This window comes from Phyllobates terribilis, unplaced genomic scaffold (assembly GCF_046119375.1).
Source record: "Phyllobates terribilis strain yellow unplaced genomic scaffold, ASM4611937v1 Scaffold_11__3_contigs__length_659146591, whole genome shotgun sequence".
Lineage (NCBI taxonomy): Eukaryota > Metazoa > Chordata > Amphibia > Anura > Dendrobatidae > Phyllobates > Phyllobates terribilis.
Genome location: NW_027362771.1, coordinates 651,133,703 through 651,153,363, shown reverse-complemented (window position 1 = coordinate 651,153,363; position 19,661 = coordinate 651,133,703). Strand labels below are relative to the sequence as shown.

At 46.3% G+C, this 19,661-nt stretch overlaps 1 protein-coding gene across 3 annotated transcripts in view; it reads left to right on the top strand.

The window, feature by feature from the left end:
- The window catches only part of NLGN2 (neuroligin 2), a 454,899-nt gene that overhangs the window by 101,336 nt on the left and 333,902 nt on the right, over positions 1 to 19,661 (top strand). For all 3 annotated transcript variants that reach the window (XM_073654599.1, XM_073654597.1, XM_073654598.1), the window contains exon 2: positions 9,331 to 10,258. In XM_073654599.1, coding sequence (XP_073510700.1) covers positions 9,841 to 10,258 — 418 coding nt within the window. In that variant the 5' untranslated portion in view covers positions 9,331 to 9,840. The remainder of the gene's footprint in view (positions 1 to 9,330; positions 10,259 to 19,661) is intronic.

The window sequence follows — 19,661 nt, the reverse complement described above, 5'->3', positions numbered from 1 at the left end:
TTCCAGGGAACTCGTCTGATTGTCGTATGGAGTCGGGAAGGAATTTTTTTCCCCAATGTGGAGCTTAGTGTTTGCCACATGGGTTTTTTTTTTACTTCCTCTGGATCAACATGTTAGGCTATGGGCTGAACTAGATGGACTAAGGCTATGTGCCCACGATGCAGAAATGCTGCAGATTTTTTCCGCTTCTCCCTGGCAGGAAAAACACATGCGGATTGTCCATGCGGATTGTACGTGCGGATTGTACGTGCGGATTGTACGTGCGGATTGTACATGAGGATTGTACATGAGGATTGTACATGAGGATTGTACATGCGGATTGCACATGCGGATTGTACATGCGGATTGTGCATGCGGATTGTGCATACGGATTGTGCATGTGGATTGTACATGAGGATTGTACATGCGGATTGTACATGCGGATTGTACATGCGGATTGTACGTGCGGATTGTACGTGCGGATTGTACGTGCGGATTGTACGTGCGGATTGTACATGAGGATTGTACATGAGGATTGTACATGAGGATTGCACATGCGGATTGTACATGCGGATTGTGCATGCGGATTGTGCATGCGGATTGTGCATGCGGATTGTACATGCGGATTGTACATGCGGATTGTACATGAGGATTGTACATGCGGATTGTACATGAGGATTGTACATGGGGATTGTACATGGGGATTGCACATGGGGATTGTACATGGGGATTGTACGTGCGGATTGCACATGCAGATTGTACATGCGGATTGTACATGAGGATTGTACATGCGGATTGTACATGCGGATTGTACATGAGGATTGTACATGCGGATTGTACATGCGGATTGTACATGGGGATTGTACATGGGGATTGCACATGGGGATTGTACATGGGGATTGTACATGCGGATTGCACATGCAGATTGTACATGCGGATTGTGCATACGGATTGTGCATGCGGATTGTGCATGCGGATTGTGCATGCGGATTGTACATGCGGATTGTACATGAGGATTGTACATGCAGATTGTACATGAGGATTGTACATGAGGATTGTACATGCGGATTGTACATGGGGATTGTACATGGGGATTGCACGTGCGGATTGTATATGCGGATTGTACGTGCGGATTGTACGTGCGAATTGTACGTGCGGATTGTACATGCGGATTGTACGTGCGGATTGTACATGGGGATTGTATGTGCGTATTGTACGTGCGGATTGTACATGCGGATTGTACATGGGGATTGTACATGGGGATTGTATGTGCGGATTGTACGTGCGGATTGTACATGGGGATTGTATGTGCGGATTGTACGTGCGGATTGTACATGCGGATTGTACATGCGGATTGTACATGCGGATTGTACATGGGGATTGTACATGGGGATTGTATGTGCGGATTGTACGTGCGGATTGTACGTGCAGATTGTACGTGCGAATTGTACGTGCGGATTGTACATGGGGATTGTACATGGGGATTGTACATGGGGATTGTATGTGCGGATTGTACGTGCGGATTGTACGTGCGAATTGTACATGGGGATTGTACATGGGGATTGTATATGCGGATTGTACGTGCGGATTGTACGTGCGAATTGTACATGCGGATTGTATGTGCGGATTGTATGTGCGGATTGTATGTGCGGATTGTATGTGCGGATTGTATGTGCGGATTGTATGTGCGGATTGTATGTGCGGATTGTATGTGCGGATTGTATGTGCGGATTGTATGTGCGGATTGTATGTGCGGATTGTATGTGCGGATTGTATGTGCGGATTGTACATGGGGATTGTACGTGCGGATTGTACGTGCGGATTGTACGTGCGGATTGTACGTGCGAATTGTACGTGCGGATTGTACGTGCGGATTGTACGTGCGGATTGTACGTGCGGATTGTACGTGCGGATTGTACGTGCGGATTGTACGTGCGGATTGTATGTGCGGATTGTATGTGCGGATTGTATGTGCGGATTGTACGTGCGGATTGTACGTGCGGATTGTACATGTGTTTTTCCTGCCAGGGACATGCGGATGTGAAGCGTTCTTCACATGCATTTCCGCATGCGGGTTGTCAAGAACTTTCCAAGTGATGCTAAAATCGCTTGCAAAGTGCTTGACAACTTGGTCACACTATATAAATCCATGCAACACGTCCGCCGACCAGCTCTCGATGGTCTAAAAGAACCTGCGGTGAAGTCATTTAGTCATGTGACAGGTCACGCGACCACCGACGTCAGTGGTCGCGTGACATGTCACATGACTAAATGACGTCACCGCAGGTCCTTTTAGATCATCGCGAGACATACAAGAGACCGGACGCATCGTACAGGAGACCGGGGGACATCGGAAGATGAGTATAATCTTTATTTTTTATTTTAAATTCTTTTTTTTACAGTTTCTATGGTACCCGGGTCTGGATGAGTCTCCTCTTCTCCAGACCCGGGTACCATCCGCACATTGAACCGCTTTATATCCTCTTGTGCACATGTAGTCATGCGGATATTAAGCGATTCAATGCAAGTCAATGGCGGCAATGTCCGCAAAATTAATGGACATGCTGCGTATTTTTCCGTAATGATAATCCGCAGCGGAAATGTCCTCAGCATGCGCACAGCACGGATTATCATTGGGGAACATGGGGCATGTATTACCAAGCGTTTTTTAAGCGTTTTCGCTGCGGAAATTCCGCGGAAAAAATCGCTTGAAAAACGCATAGTGGGCACGCAGCGTCTTCCTTCAACCTTAAAAACTATGTTACTATGTTTTCAAAAGCTCCGGTCCTCAGTCGACCAGATGTTGATTTGCCTTTTGTGGTTGAGGTAGACGTCTTCTGTGGGGGTGGGTGCTGTCACAGAAGAAGGACGGTTACTTTCATCTTTGTGCTTTCTTCTTGCGGAAACTCTCAAAAGCGGAGTCCAACTATGATATAGGCGATCGGGAACTCTTGGCGGTTAAGAGAGCTTTCGAGGAGTGGAGACATTGGTTGGAGGGGGCTAGGTGTAGAGTAACGGTCTTTACTTATCACAAAAATGTACTGTATGTTGATGGCGCTAAGTGCCTGAATACTAGACAGGTCCGGTGGGCTCTCTTTTTTTGCTTGGTTTGATTTCTCTGTGACATATCTCCTTGGTTAACTAAAATTGTTAAGGCGGCTGCCTTGCCACGTAGTTTCGTTCCAGAGTTGAGGGACGAAAATCCAGCCAAAATTATTCGTGAAGGGCTGGTGGTGGGTGCTTTGGGTATCGATCTCAGACAGCGTATTATGGAGGCTCAGGATGATGCACTGGAGGGCTTGCCACCCAGCTAGTTTTTTTGTGCCTTCTTCACTTGGCACTAATTTTTTTAATGAAGTCCATGACTCGGTGTTGGCTGGACATACGGGTTTCTCTGCCACCTGGAAAGCTGTTTCCAAGTTTTTTTTTGGTGGGCAAGTGTTCGAAAAGTTGTGTATGACTATGTCCGAAAGTGCAGGATTTTTGCCAGGTCTAAAGTCTCTCACCAGGTGTGGTTGACCGTTTTTAGCAAGATGGTTCACTTGGTTCCTCTACCAAAATTGCCTATGGCTAAAGGTTTAGCTACTTCATTTATCTCTCATTTTGTTAGACTGCATGGTGTTCCTAAAAACATTTCTGATAGAGGGGTTAAGTTTGTGGCTAGCTTTTGGTGTGCCTTTTTGCTCTAGGTTGGTAATTAAGCTTTCGTTCTCTTCAGGTTATCGTCCTAAGACTAATGGTCAGATGGAGAGAATGAACCGGGAAAAGGAACAGTTTTTAAGATGCTTTGAGGCGTCAGCAGTTGGAGATCTTGGTGGGTCCGGTGGCCCCTCTTGAAGGGTGGGGGGTACTGTCATGCTTTTGGATTCGGACCCTTGATTCTGTGTTCTGTGGTCGGCATCTCTTTCCGCTGAACCACAATGGATTCACATTTTCTTTAGATGTTTTAGTTCTGTTATCTTTGTTTCTGTCGGTTTTGGGTAATAGGTGTTTTTTTTAACTCTGTTTGTCCTATCACCTTTTGGGTTCAGCTTTAAATACCTTCTGTTTTCTGCAAGTGATAGACTTTGTTGGATTCATTCACTTTGCTGTAGTTTGTGGTGGTTGCAGTTGTTATGTGTGTGATTCCTTTATTCCTTAGTGAGAGGCAGTGACAGGGATCGTATACGAGGGACATTATATATCCCCCAGAATGTGTACAGAGACCTATTAAACCCATTGAAGTGGATTGCAGTCACAAACTCACCTGCAATGCAGGAATGAAGGTGAGCATGGACCTGGTCAGGCTATCTGGCTAAGGCAGATTAAGTAAAACCCGGCAGGGCCTTCATTTCTTGGAGGAGGCTACAGGAGGCAGTGGGGCGGCCTCCTCCCTCCAACCCGGGTTTTCCAGTGGCTCTTGCCACAAGTCCTTTAAAATCCCTGCATTAAGGATTAGTGGTGCTCAGTGTTGGGACCTGCTAGGAGCACAGCAGGAAAGCTCAGCAGGACCTGTAAGTAGCTGAACCCACGCTTGGGAAGGCTCTGCACCTGTCAGGCTCTGAGCGGCCCGGCGTGGCCATTATCCATGGACTTATGTTAACCCGGTTGCGAACCAGAGGACTTTGTTTACCCGTAAGTTGCTGAATAAAGCTGCATATGTTGGACTTGCTTGGGTCACTGCCTCAGTTACTGCACGGTGTGAACACCGCCGCCTTACATTAGGAAACTGCTACTCTACTGATCCTAGGAGCTGCGGAGGATATTCAGGGTAAGCTACCATCGAGTGGGCACGCCATTGTGTTATCTTCGGGTGCCAACAGGGTCAGAGAAGGGCTTTTACTAGTCTGAACAGGGACATGTCAGGTTCAGGTTCTCGTCTCCCTGGTTTCTACGTTACCACTGTGAAGGTGCTTTGGCAGTCATAACGCTCTATCAGTCTGCTGGACACGTTCCTCTTCTCTATGGCAGACACTGTTCCTCCATCTCCACTCATGGTCTATCGTAGCGTCAGCATCGTCTTCTAGATCTGTCTGATGCCACTCGGTTCCTCACTCTTCTTACAGAACATCCCGTCTTGTGTTTGGGTGTTTGGGCTTTCCAATGCCTTGGTTGTGGTCTGTACGAACTCTTGACTGGACGTCCACCACTTTTCCAGTGTCCATTGAGATCACTCTTTTCACAGCGTCTACAATATGATCTGTTCGGTGTTCAGACCTCTTTAGATGCGGCATTTCACAGTGGTGTCCAATTTCCACATCTATATACCATGAATGTGTTTGTTCTGAGGATTAACATCTCATAAATGTTCTCACCATCAGCCATAGACAGGTAGATTTTTATCGATACCAATGGTTGAGGCGACACCTGCCCATCCTTAAATTTTAAAGCCTAAATCCCGCCATGCTCATGAATCAGGCCCCATTTCTGATGAAATATGGCCTCTTTTTCCTGCTATTTAAATCTAGTCTTTTTACCAAGTGGGTGTGATCTTGAAGAAGTCACTCACAGAGAAGAGTTCAGATCTACACCCACTTGGACAAGAAGACTAGATTTATATACTGAGAAGTTGGGTCCTTATCTCAGTCCAGTTGCTGGAGGGACATGTACATACTAATTAGACGAAACTGGACCAAACTCTCAAATTTCGGTGGGATCGTCAAGCCATTGGGTGATCACTCCTTTATCCAACAAGCCCTTTTCTTTGATAAACCTCCATCAAAACAGATGGAGGGGGCTGGGATGTCTGGCAGTTGCCTACTTAAATGTCCCTATAGTAATAAACATGCACACTCGGCTCTGCAGAGCATTTGTCTGGAGAAACAACTGCTTATTCGATTGACCGACAGTCATCCAATGGGTGGATTTTTGACTGAGCCAATATTTTTGGAGGCAATATTAGGGGGATTTTCACACACATGTCGATATACTGCCACTGCTAAACAGAAAACAGGAATCCAGGGAAGCAATGAAAAAAACTTGTGTAAATTAACCACGTATTTATAGGAAGGATTGTTGAAAAACATGTTCTTGATTAGTCAGAAATGATAGGGGGTTCAGACGTGATTGCTCGCATCAGCTGAGAAGCCGATGAGTAGGGTATACTCCGTCCTCCCAGACCTCGGTCACCCGTGCTCGCTGCATCCCTCCTCGCTCTCTTCCCTTTCCCCCTCAGTGTCCAATTCCTGCTTCATCCCTTCTCGCTCTCCTTCCTTTTCCCTCCTCAGATTCCTGTACCTGCTGCATCCCTCCTCACTCTCCTTCCTGCACACTCAGTCTCCCATATCCGCTGCATCCCTCCTCGCTCTCCTCCCTTTCCCCCTCAGTCTCCCATATCCGCTGCATCCCTCCTCCTTTTCCCCCTCAGTCTTCTGTACATTCCCCCTTGCTCTCCTTCCTTCCCCCTCAGTCTCCCGTGCCTGCCGCATCCCTCCTCACTCTCCTCCCTTTTCCCCTCAGTCTTCTGTACATTCCCCCTTGCTCTCCTTCCTTCCCCCTCAGTCTCCCGTGCCTGCCACATCCTTCCTCACTCTCCTTCCTTTCCCCCTCAATCTTTTTTACTCATTGCATCCCTCCTCGCCTCCTCCCTTTCCCCCTCAGTGTCCAATTCCTGGGAAAGGATGGAGAGCGAGGAGGGATGCGGCAGGCACGGGAGACTGAGGGGGAAGGAAGGAGAGAAAGGGGGAATGTACAGAAGACTGAGGGGGAAAGGGAGGAGAGAGAGGAGGGATGCAGCGGGTACAGGAGATTGAGGGGGAAAGGGAGGAGAGCGAGGATGGATGCAGAGGGTATGGGAGATTGAGGGGAAAGGGAGGAGAGCGAGGAAGGATGCAACGGGGATGGGAGATTAAGGGGAAAGGGAGGAGAGCGAGGAAGGATGCAACAAGTAAGAGAGAGTGAAAGGAAACTGAGGAGAGCAAGGAAGGATGCAGCGGGTGCAGGAGTCTGAGGGTAAAAGGGAGGAGAGCAAGGACGGATGCAATCTTTTTTACTCATTGCATCCCTCCTCGCTTCCTAACTTTCCCCCTCAGTCTCCCGTGCACGCTGCATCCCGCCTCGCTCTCCTCCCTTTCCCCCTCAGTCTCCAATTCACTCTGCATCCGTCCTCGCTCTCCTCCCTTTTCCCCTCAGTCTTCTGTACATTCCCCCTTGCTCTCCTTCCTTCCCCCTCAGTCTCCCGTGCCTGCCGCATCCCTCCTCGCTCTCCATCCTTTCCCCCTCAATCTTTTTTACTCATTGCATCCCTCCTCGCTTCCTAACTCCCCCCCCTCAGTCTCCCATGCACGCTGCATCCATCCTCGCTCTCCTCCCTTTCCCCCTCAGTCTAGTGTACCCGCTGCATCCCTCCTCGCTCTCCTCCCTTTCCCCTCAATCTCCCATACCCGTTGCATCCTTCCTCGCTCTCCTCCCTTTCCCCTCAATCTCCCATACCCGTTGCATCCTTCCTCGCTCTCCTCCCTTTCCCCTCACTCTCCCATACCCTCTGCATCCTTCCTCGCTCTCCTCCCTTTCCCCCTCAGTCTAGTGTACCCGCTGCATCCCTCCTCGCTCTCCTCCCTTTCCCCTCAATCTCCCATACCCTCTGCATCCTTCCTCGCTCTCCTCCCTTTCCCCTCAATCTCCCATACCCTCTGCATCCTTCCTCGCTCTCCTCCCTTTCCCCTCAATCTCCCATACCCTCTGCATCCTTCCTCGCTCTCCTCCCTTTCCCCTCAATCTCCCATACCCTCTGCATCCTTCCTCGCTCTCCTCCCTTTCCCCTCAATCTCCCATACCCTCTGCATCCTTCCTTGCTCTCCTCAGTTTCCCCCTCAGTCTAGTGTACCCGCTGCATCCCTCCTCGCTCTCCTCCCTTTCCCCTCACTCTCCCATACCCTCTGTATTTCCCCCTCGATCTCCCATACTCGCTTCACTCCTCCTCGCTCTCCTTTCTTTCACCCTCAGTCTCCCTCACATTCACTAATTATAAGTTTGTTACTATAATTGTTGGATTCCAAACTATAAACAGAAGGAACAGTTTAATTAAATAAATGATCCTGTTCATTATGATCGGGAAAAGCGGTCTGAAAAGGAAGAGCGAGGGGGGAGGGGAAGGAGACAAGCCAGAGGCTAGGTAGGGGGCGGCTGATGCAGAGGTTCATGACGGATTGTGCGGAGACGGAGGTTTCCATATTGATGTCTCCAGAAGAGAGATTTCAATCTTAACGAGAACAAGAAGCACCTAAAAAAATAAAAAATCCCATCAGAGCTGAAAAAACAAAAATTGTCTTATAGAGGATTCCTCATGGTGATGTCTGGTTAGTTCATATGATGGGGAAAATTAAGAAATATACGTCTTGTTCCACTTCAACGTGAGGAGGGTTGTAGGGTTCAGAACAAGGGAAGAGGAACGCACAGTACCGCACAAGGTAAAAGGGCAGCAGGGTACCTAGCAAAAACCAGAAGGATGCAGGGTATCGGTAAAGGGAGAAGGACGCTGGGTACTGGGCAAGTGGGAGAGACACACAGGGTACCGGTAAAGGGAGGAGGATGAGGGGTACCGGCAAGCGAGAGGGATTCTGAGCACCGGTAATGGTAGGAGGACGCAGGATACCGGGAAAGTTAGAGGGGCGCCGGGTACCGGTAAAAAGAGAAGGATGCAGGATACCAGGCAAGTGAGAGGGGCGCAGGGTACCGGTAAAAAGAGAAGGATGCAGGATACCAGGCAAGTGACAGGGGCGCAGGGTACCGGTAAAAAGAGAAGGATGCAGGATACCAGGCAAGTGAGAGGGGCGCAGGGTACCGGTAAAGGGAGGAGGACACAAGATCCCGGGCAAGTGAGAGGGGTGCAGGGTACCGGCAAGCGAGAGGGATGCAGAGCATCGGTAAAGGGAGGAGGATGCAGGATACCAGGCAAGTGAGAGGGGCGCAGGGTACCGGTAAAGGGAGAAGGATGAGGGGTACTGGCAAGCGAGAGGGACGCAGGGTACTGGTAAAGGGAGAAGAACTCTGGGTACTGGGCAACTGGGAGGGACGCAGGGGAAGGACGCTGGTTACTGGGCAAGTGGGATGGACACAGTATACCTGTAAAGGAAGGAGGACTTGGGGTACTGGACAAGCGAGAGGGATGCAGAGTAACGGTAAAGGGAGAAGGACTCAGGGTGCCAGGCAAGCGAGAGGGACGCAGAGTACCAGTAAAGGGAGAAGGATGCAGGATACTGGACAAGTGAAAGGGGCGCAGGGCACCGGTAAAGGAAGAAGGAGGTAGGATACTGGACAAGTGAGAGGGGCGCAGGGTACCGTGAAGCGAGAGGGTCGCAAGGTACCGGGCTGGGAGGTAATTTCCGACCAGTTTTCTTCATTCTGTTGAGTTGTCCTGTTGTCTCTTCCCAGGTTCTTCAATGTGGCACTCGAGGAGATCTGGTGGTAGCTCCTTGCCCTGCGCCTGGGTCAGAGATGGAACGTAACAGAGTGGCGGCCCCTTTTCCAACCCTACAGATGTCCGCTTCTCTTCTGTCTGCTCCTTCTTCTACACCGGCCTTGTTTCTGTAGAGGCGTGATTCTTTTTTCCTTAGGAGTGGGGACGTCTGTTGTCCCCATCATGTGCACCTCTTTTCTTCTATGGTTGTGACCCCAGTCCATCGCCCTGTCCCCTGACAGATTTACTTGATTCTTGCCAAATTGGATCTTACAGTTTTTTTGGGGTTTTTCTGTTGTTTTTTTTAGAACTTCTGTAGATTTGATCTACCATTGACCCTTTTAGGGTAAACCTCATCTCTTTAAGTTTCTTTAGTTGCCCCATTTTTTTTCCTTCGGCATCAGCACCTGAGCCAATTTTCTTCTGAAAGTTTTTTTTATTTCTCCCGGCCCAAAAATTTCCATCAACTGGCAGCATTTTTCCTCATGGCGCCAGATCTTCGAGCTCCACTGATGCTGTGGCTCCTGGCCGCGTATCCGGCGGAGGGGCAGAAGGTGGACGAGAAATACCCGGTAGTGAACACAAACTATGGAAAACTGCGCGGAGTGAAGAAAGATCTAAACAACGAGATCTTGGGCCCGGTGGTGCAATACTTGGGGATTCCTTACGCCACCCCTCCGATAGGAGAACGGAGGTTCCAGCCGCCCGAAGCTCCGGCATCCTGGACGGAAATAAGGAACGCTACAGGCTTTGCCCCTGTGTGTCCACAGAACCTACACGGGATGTTACCCGGGATCATGCTGCCCTTATGGTTCACCGAGAACATGGATGTGGTGGCGGGATACGTACAAAACCAGAGTGAAGACTGCCTGTACCTCAACATCTACGTCCCCCTGGAAGACGGTGAGATTGTGTGTAACGGTGATGTTCACGTGATGGCGACATGTGTTACACGCGCGGCTCCCACACAACACACGGGGGAGAGGAGTGCACGGTGCAGAGGACGACGGACTGATACTGCCCCCTACTGATAGTCTACAGACCCCCAACCTCATACAGATAGCTGCAATGTCTGCGGGTGACGGGAGATACGAAGGCAGTAGTGGACAGCGAGTATACGGCTCTACACAGTGATGGTATACGGTGTATACATGACAGCGAGTATACGGCTCTACATAGTGATGGTATACAGTGTATACATGACAGCGAGTATACGGCTCTACATAGTGATGGTATACGGTGTATACATGACAGCGAGTATACGGCTCTACATAGTGATGGTATACAGTGTATACATGACAGCGAGTATACGGCTCTACATAGTGATGGTATACGGTGTATACATGACAGCGAGTATACGGCTCTACATAGTGATGGTATACCGTGTATACATGACAGCGAGTATACGGCTCTACATAGTGATGGTATACGGTGTATACATGACAGCGAGTATACGACTCTACATAGTGATGGTATACAGTGTATACATGACAGCGAGTATACGGCTCTACATAGTGATGGTATACAGTGTATACATGACAGCGAGTATACTGCTCTACATAGTGATGGTATACAGTGTATACATGACAGCGAGTATACGGCTCTACATAGTGAGGGTATACAGTGTATACATGACAGCGAGTATACGGCTCTACATAGTGATGGTATACGGTGTATACATGACAGCGAGTATACGGCTCTACACAGTGATGGTATACGGTGTATACATGACAGCGAGTATACGGCTCTACATAGTGATGGTATACAGTGTATACATGACAGCGAGTATACGGCTCTACATAGTGATGGTATACGGTGTATACATGACAGCGAGTATACGGCTCTACATAGTGATGGTATACAGTGTATACATGACAGCGAGTATACGGCTCTACATAGTGATGGTATACGGTGTATACATGACAGCGAGTATACGACTCTACATAGTGATGGTATACAGTGTATACATGACAGCGAGTATACGGCTCTACATAGTGATGGTATACAGTGTATACATGACAGCGAGTATACTGCTCTACATAGTGATGGTATACAGTGTATACATGACAGCGAGTATACGGCTCTACATAGTGAGGGTATACAGTGTATACATGACAGCGAGTATACGGCTCTACATAGTGAGGGTATACAGTGTATACATGACAGCGAATATACGGCTCTACATAGTGATGGTATACAGTGTATACGTGACAGCGAGTATACGGCTCTACATAGTGATGGTATACAGTGTATACATGACAGCGAGTATTCGGCTCTACATAGTGATGGTATACATGACAGCGAGTATACGGCTCTACATAGTGATGGTATACAGTGTATACATGACAGCGAGTATACGGCTCTACATAGTGATGGTATACAGTGTATACATGACAGCGAGTATACGGCTCTACATAGTGAGGGTATACAGTGTATACATGACAGCGAGTATACGGCTCTACATAGTGAGGGTATACAGTGTATACATGACAGCGAATATACGGCTCTACATAGTGATGGTATACAGTGTATACGTGACAGCGAGTATACGGCTCTACATAGTGATGGTATACAGTGTATACATGACAGCGAGTATACGGCTCTACATAGTGATGGTATACGGTGTATACGTGACAGCGAGTATACGGCTCTACATAGTGATGGTATACAGTGTATACATGACAGCGAGTATACGGCTCTACATAGTGATGGTATACATGACAGCGAGTATACAGCTCTACATAGTGATGGTATACAGTGTATACATGACAGCGAGTATACGGCTCTACATAGTGATGGTATACCTGACAGCGAGTATGCGGCTCTACATAGTGATGGTATACAGTGTATACATGACAGCGAGTATACGGCTCTACATAGTGATGGTATACGGTGTATACATGACAGCAAGTATACGGCTCTACACAGTAATGGTATACAGTGTATACATGACAGCGAGTATACGGCTCTACATAGTGATGGTATACAGTGTATACGTGACAGCGAGTATACGGCTCTACATAGTGATGGTATACATGACAGCGAGTATACGGCTCTACATAGTGATGGTATACATGACAGCGAGTATACAGCTCTACATAGTGATGGTATACAGTGTATACATGACAGCGAGTATGCGGCTCTACATAGTGATGGTATACAGTGTATACGTGACAGCGAGTATACGGCTCTACATAGTGATGGTATACAGTGTATACATGACAGCGAGTATACGACTCTACATAGTGATGGTATACATGACAGCGAGTATACGGCTCTACATACTGATGGTATACAGTGTATACATGACAGCGAGTGTACGGCTCTACATAGTGATGGTATACGGTGTATACATGACAGCGAGTATACGGCTCTACATAGTGATGGTATACAGTGTATACATGACAGCGAGTATACGGCTCTACATACTGATGGTATACAGTGTATACATGACAGCGAGTGTACGGCTCTACATAGTGATGGTATACAGTGTATACGTGACAGCGAGTATACGGCTCTACATAGTGATGGTATACAGTGTATACATGACAGCGAGTATACGGCTCTACATAGTGATGGTATACAGTGTATACGTGACAGCGAGTATACGGCTCTACATAGTGATGGTATACAGTGTATACATGACAGCGAGTGTACGGCTCTACATAGTGATGGTATACAGTGTATACGTGACAGCGAGTATACGGCTCTACATACTGATGGTATACAGTGTATACATGACAGCGAGTGTACGGCTCTACATAGTGATGGTATACAGTGTATACGTGACAGCGAGTATACGGCTCTACATAGTGATGGTATACAGTGTATACATGACAGCGAGTATACGGCTCTACATACTGATGGTATACAGTGTATACATGACAGCGAGTATACGGCTCTACATAGTGATGGTATACAGTGTATACATGACAGCGAGTATACGGCTCTACATACTGATGGTATACAGTGTATACATGACAGCGAGTATACAGCTCTACATAGTGATGGTATACAGTGTATACGTGACAGCGAGTATGCGGCTCTACATAGTGATGGTATACAGTGTATACATGACAGCGAGTATACGGCTCTACATAGTGATGGTATACAGTGTATACGTGACAGCGAGTATACGGCTCTACATAGTGATGGTATACAGTGTATACATGACAGCAAGTATACAGCTCTACATAGTGATGGTATACAGTGTATACGTGACAGCGAGTATACGGCTCTACATAGTGATGGTATACAGTGTATACATGACAGCGAGTATACGGCTCTACATAGTGATGGTATACAGTGTATACATGACAGCGAGTATACGGCTCTACATAGTGATGGTATACATGACAGCGAGTATACGGCTCTACATAGTGATGGTATACAGTGTATACATGACAGCGAGTATGCGGCTCTACATAGTGATGGTATACAGTGTATACATGACAGCGAGTATACGGCTCTACATAGTGATGGTATACAGTATATACATGACAGCGAGTATACGGCTCTACATAGTGATGATATACAGTGTATACGTGACAGCGAGTATACGGCTCTACATAGTGATGGTATACAGTGTATACATGACAGCGAGTATACGGCTCTACATAGTGATGGTATACAGTGTATACATGACAGCGAGTATACGGCTCTACATAGTGATGGTATACAGTGTATACATGACAGCGAGTATACGGCTCTACATAGTGATGATATACAGTGTATACGTGACAGCGAGTATACGGCTCTACATAGTGATGGTATACAGTGTATACATGACAGCGAGTATACGGCTCTACATAGTGATGGTATACAGTGTATACATGACAGCGAGTATACGGCTCTACATAGTGATGGTATACAGTGTATACATGACAGCGAGTATACGGCTCTACATAGTGATGGTATACGGTGTATACATGACAGCGAGTATACGGCTCTACATAGTGATGGTATACAGTGTATACGTGACAGCGAGTATACGGCTCTACATAGTGATGGTATACAGTGTATACATGACAGCGAGTATACAGCTCTACATAGTGATGGTATACAGTGTATACATGACAGCGAGTATACGGCTCTACATAGTGATGGTATACAGTGTACACATCATGATGAGTATACGGCTCTACATAGTGATGATATACAGTGTATACGTGACAGCGAGTATGCGGCTCTACATAGTGATGGTATACACTGTATACATGACAGCGAGTATACGGCTCTACATAGTGATGGTATACAGTGTATACATGACAGCGAGTATACGGCTCTACATAGTGATGGTATACATGACAGCGAGTATGCGGCTCTACATAGTGATGGTATACAGTGTATACATGACAGCGAGTATACGGCTCTACATAGTGATGGTATACAGTGTATACATGACAGCGAGTATACGGCTCTACATAGTGATGGTATATAGTGTATACGTGACAGCGAGTATACGGCTCTACATAGTGATGGTATACAGTGTATACATGACAGCGAGTATACGGCTCTACATAGTGATGGTATACAGTGTATACATGACAGCGAGTATACGGCTCTACATAGTGATGGTATACAGTGTATACATGACAGCGAGTATACGGCTCTACATAGTGATGGTATACAGTGTATACATGACAGCGAGTATACGGCTCTACATAGTGATGGTATACAGTGTATACATGACAGCGAGTATACGGCTCTACATAGTGATGGTATACAGTGTATACATGACAGCGAGTATACGGCTCTACATAGTGATGGTATACAGTGTATACATGACAGCGAGTATACGGCTCTACATAGTGATGGTATACAGTGTATACATGACAGCGAGTATACGGCTCTACATAGTGATGGTATACAGCGTATACGTGACAGCGAGTATACGGCTCTACATAGTGATGGTATACAGCGTATACATGACAGCGAGTATACGGCTCTACATAGTGATGGTATACAGTGTATACATGACAGCGAGTATACGGCTCTACATAGTGATGGTATACAGTGTATACATGACAGCGAGTATACGGCTCTACATAGTGATGGTATACAGTGTATACATGACAGCGAGTATACGGCTCTACATAGTGATGATATACATGACAGCGAGTATACGGCTCTACATAGTGATGGTATACATGACAGCGAGTATACGGCTCTACATAGTGATGGTATACAGTGTATACATGACAGCGAGTATACGGCTCTACATAGTGATGGTATACATGACAGCGAGTATGCGGCTCTACATAGTGATGGTATACAGTGTATACATGACAGCGAGTATGCGGCTCTACATAGTGATGGTTTACAGTGTATACATGACAGCGAGTATACGGCTCTACATAGTGATGGTATACATGACAGCGAGTATGCGGCTCTACATAGTGATGGTATACAGTGTATACATGACAGCGAGTATACAGCTCTACATAGTGATGGTATACAGTGTACACATGACAGCGAGTATACGGCTCTACATAGTGATGGTATACGGTGTATACATGACAGCGAGTATACGGCTCTACATAGTGATGGTATACAGTGTATACGTGACAGCGAGTATACGGCTCTACATAGTGATGGTATACAGTGTACACATGACAGCGAGTATACGGCTCTACATAGTGATGGTATACAGTGTATACGTGACAGCGAGTATACGGCTCTACATAGTGATGGTATACAGTGTATACGTGACAGCGAGTATACGGCTCTACATAGTGATGGTATACAGTGTATACATGACAGCGAGTATACAGCTCTACATAGTGATGGTATACAGTGTATTTGTGACAGCGAGTATACCGCTCTACATAGTGATGGTATACAGTGTATACATGACAGCGAGTATACGACTCTACATAGTGATGGTATACAGTGTATACATGACAGCGAGTATACGGCTCTACATAGTGATGGTATACAGTGTATACATGACAGCGAGTATACGGCTCTACATAGTGATGGTATACAGTGTATACATGACAGCGAGTATGCGGCTCTACATAGTGATGGTATACAGTGTATACATGACAGCGAGTATACAGCTCTACATAGTGATGGTATACAGTGTATACATGACAGCGAGTATACGGCTCTACATAGTGATGGTATACAGTGTATACATGACAGCGAGTATACGGCTCTACATAGTGAGGGTATACAGTGTATACATGACAGCGAGTATACGGCTCTACATAGTGATGGTATACAGTGTATACATGACAGCGAGTATGCGGCTCTACATAGTGAGGGTATACAGTGTATACATGACAGCGAGTATACGGCTCTACATAGTGATGGTATACAGTGTATACATGACAGCGAGTATACGGCTCTACATAGTGATGGTATACATGACAGCGAGTATACGGCTCTACATAGTGATGGTATACGGTGTATACATGACAGCGAGTATACGGCACTACATAGTGATGGTATACAGTGTACACATGACAGCGAGTATGCGGCTCTACATAGTGATGGTATACAGTGTATACGTGACAGCGAGTATACGGCTCTACATAGTGATGGTATACAGTGTATACATGACAGCGAGTATACGGCTCTACATAGTGATGGTATGCAGTGTATACATGACAGCGAGTATACGGCTCTACATAGTGATGGTATACAGCGTATACATGACAGCGAGTATACGGCTCTACATAGTGATGGTATACATGACAGCGAGTATACGGCTCTACATAGTGATGGTATACAGTGTATACATGACAGCGAGTATACGGCTCTACATAGTGATGGTATACAGTGTATACATGACAGCGAGTATACGGCTCTACATAGTGATGGTATACAGTGTATTTGTGACAGCGAGTATACGGCTCTACATAGTGATGGTATACAGTGTATACATGACAGCGAGTATACAGCTCTACATAGTGATGGTATACAGTGTAAATGTGACAGCGAGTATACGGCTCTACATAGTGATGGTATACAGCGTATACATGACAGCGAGTATACGGCTCTACATAGTGATGGTATACATGACAGCGAGTATACGGCTCTACATAGTGATGGTATACAGTGTATACGTGACAGCGAGTATACGGCTCTACATAGTGATGGTATACATGACAGCGAGTATACGGCTCTACATAGTGATGGTATACAGTGTATACATGACAGCGAGTATACGACTCTACATAGTGATGGTATACAGCGTATACATGACAGCGAGTATACGGCTCTACATAGTGATGGTATACAGTGTATTCGTGACAGCGAGTATACGGCTCTACATAGTGATGGTATACAGCGTATACATGACAGCGAGTATACGGCTCTACATAGTGATGGTATACAGCGTATACATGACAGCGAGTATACGGCTCTACATAGTGATGGTATACAGTGTATTCGTGACAGCGAGTATGCGGCTCTACATAGTGATGGTATACAGCGTATACATGACAGCGAGTATACGGCTCTACATAGTGATGGTATACATGACAGCGAGTATACGGCTCTACATAGTGATGGTATACAGTGTATACGTGACAGCGAGTATACGGCTCTACATAGTGATGGTATACATGACAGCGAGTATACGGCTCTACATAGTGATGGTATACAGTGTATACATGACAGCGAGTATGCGGCTCTACATAGTGATGGTATACAGCGTATACATGACAGCGAGTATACGGCTCTACATAGTGATGGTATACATGACAGCGAGTATACGGCTCTACATAGTGATGGTATACAGTGTATACGTGACAGCGAGTATACGGCTCTACATAGTGATGGTATACATGACAGCGAGTATACGGCTCTACATAGTGATGGTATACAGTGTATACGTGACAGCGAGTATGCGGCTCTACATAGTGATGGTATACAGCGTATACATGACAGCGAGTATACGGCTCTACATAGTGATGGTATACAGTGTATACATGACAGCGAGTATACGGCTCTACATAGTGAGGGTATACAGTGTATACATGACAGCGAGTATACAGCTCTACATAGTGATGGTATACAGTGTATTTGTGACAGCGAGTATACGGCTCTACATAGTGATGGTATACAGTGTATACATGACAGCGAGTATACAGCTCTACATAGTGATGGTATACAGTGTATACGTGACAGCGAGTATGCGGCTCTACATAGTGATGGTATACAGCGTATACATGACAGCGAGTATACGGCTCTACATAGTGATGGTATACATGACAGCGAGTATACGGCTCTACATAGTGATGGTATACATGACAGCGAGTATGCGGCTCTACATAGTGATGGTATACAGCGTATACGTGACAGCGAGTATACGGCTCTACATAGTGATGGTATACAGTGTATACATGACAGCGAGTATACGGCTCTACATAGTGATGGTATACAGTGTATACATGACAGCGAGTATACGGCTCTACATAGTGATGGTATGCAGTGTATACATGACAGCGAGTATGCGGCTCTACATAGTGATGGTATACAGCGTATACATGACAGCGAGTATACGGCTCTACATAGTGATGGTATACATGACAGCGAGTATACGGCTCTACATAGTGATGGTATACAGTGTATACATGACAGCGAGTATACGGCTCTACATAGTGATGGTATACAGTGTATATGTGACAGCGAGTATGCGGCTCTTCATAGTGATGGTATACAGTGTATACATGACAGCGAGTATACGGCTCTACATAGTGATGGTATACAGTGTATTTGTGACAGCGAGTATACGGCTCTACATAGTGATGGTATACAGTGTATACATGACAGCGAGTATACAGCTCTACATAGTGATGGTATACAGTGTACACATGACAGCGAGTATACGGCTCTACATAGTGATGGTATACAGTGTATACATGACAGCGAGTATACGGCTCTACATAGTGATGGTATACAGTGTATACATGACAGCGAGTATACAGCTCTACATAGTGATGGTATACAGTGTATACATGACAGCGAGTATACGGCTCTACATAGTGATGGTATACAGTGTATACATGACAGCGAGTATACGGCTCTACATAGTGATGGTATACAGTGTATACATGACAGCGAGTATACAGCTCTACATAGTGATGGTATACAGTGTATACATGAGAGCGAGTATACGGCTCTACATAGTGATGGTATACAGTGTATACATGAGAGCGAGTATACGGCTCTACATAGTGATGGTATACAGTGTATTTGTGACAGCGAGTATACGGCTCTACATAGTGAGGGTATACAGTGTATACATGACAGCGAGTGTACGGCTCTACATAGTGATGGTATACAGTGTATACAT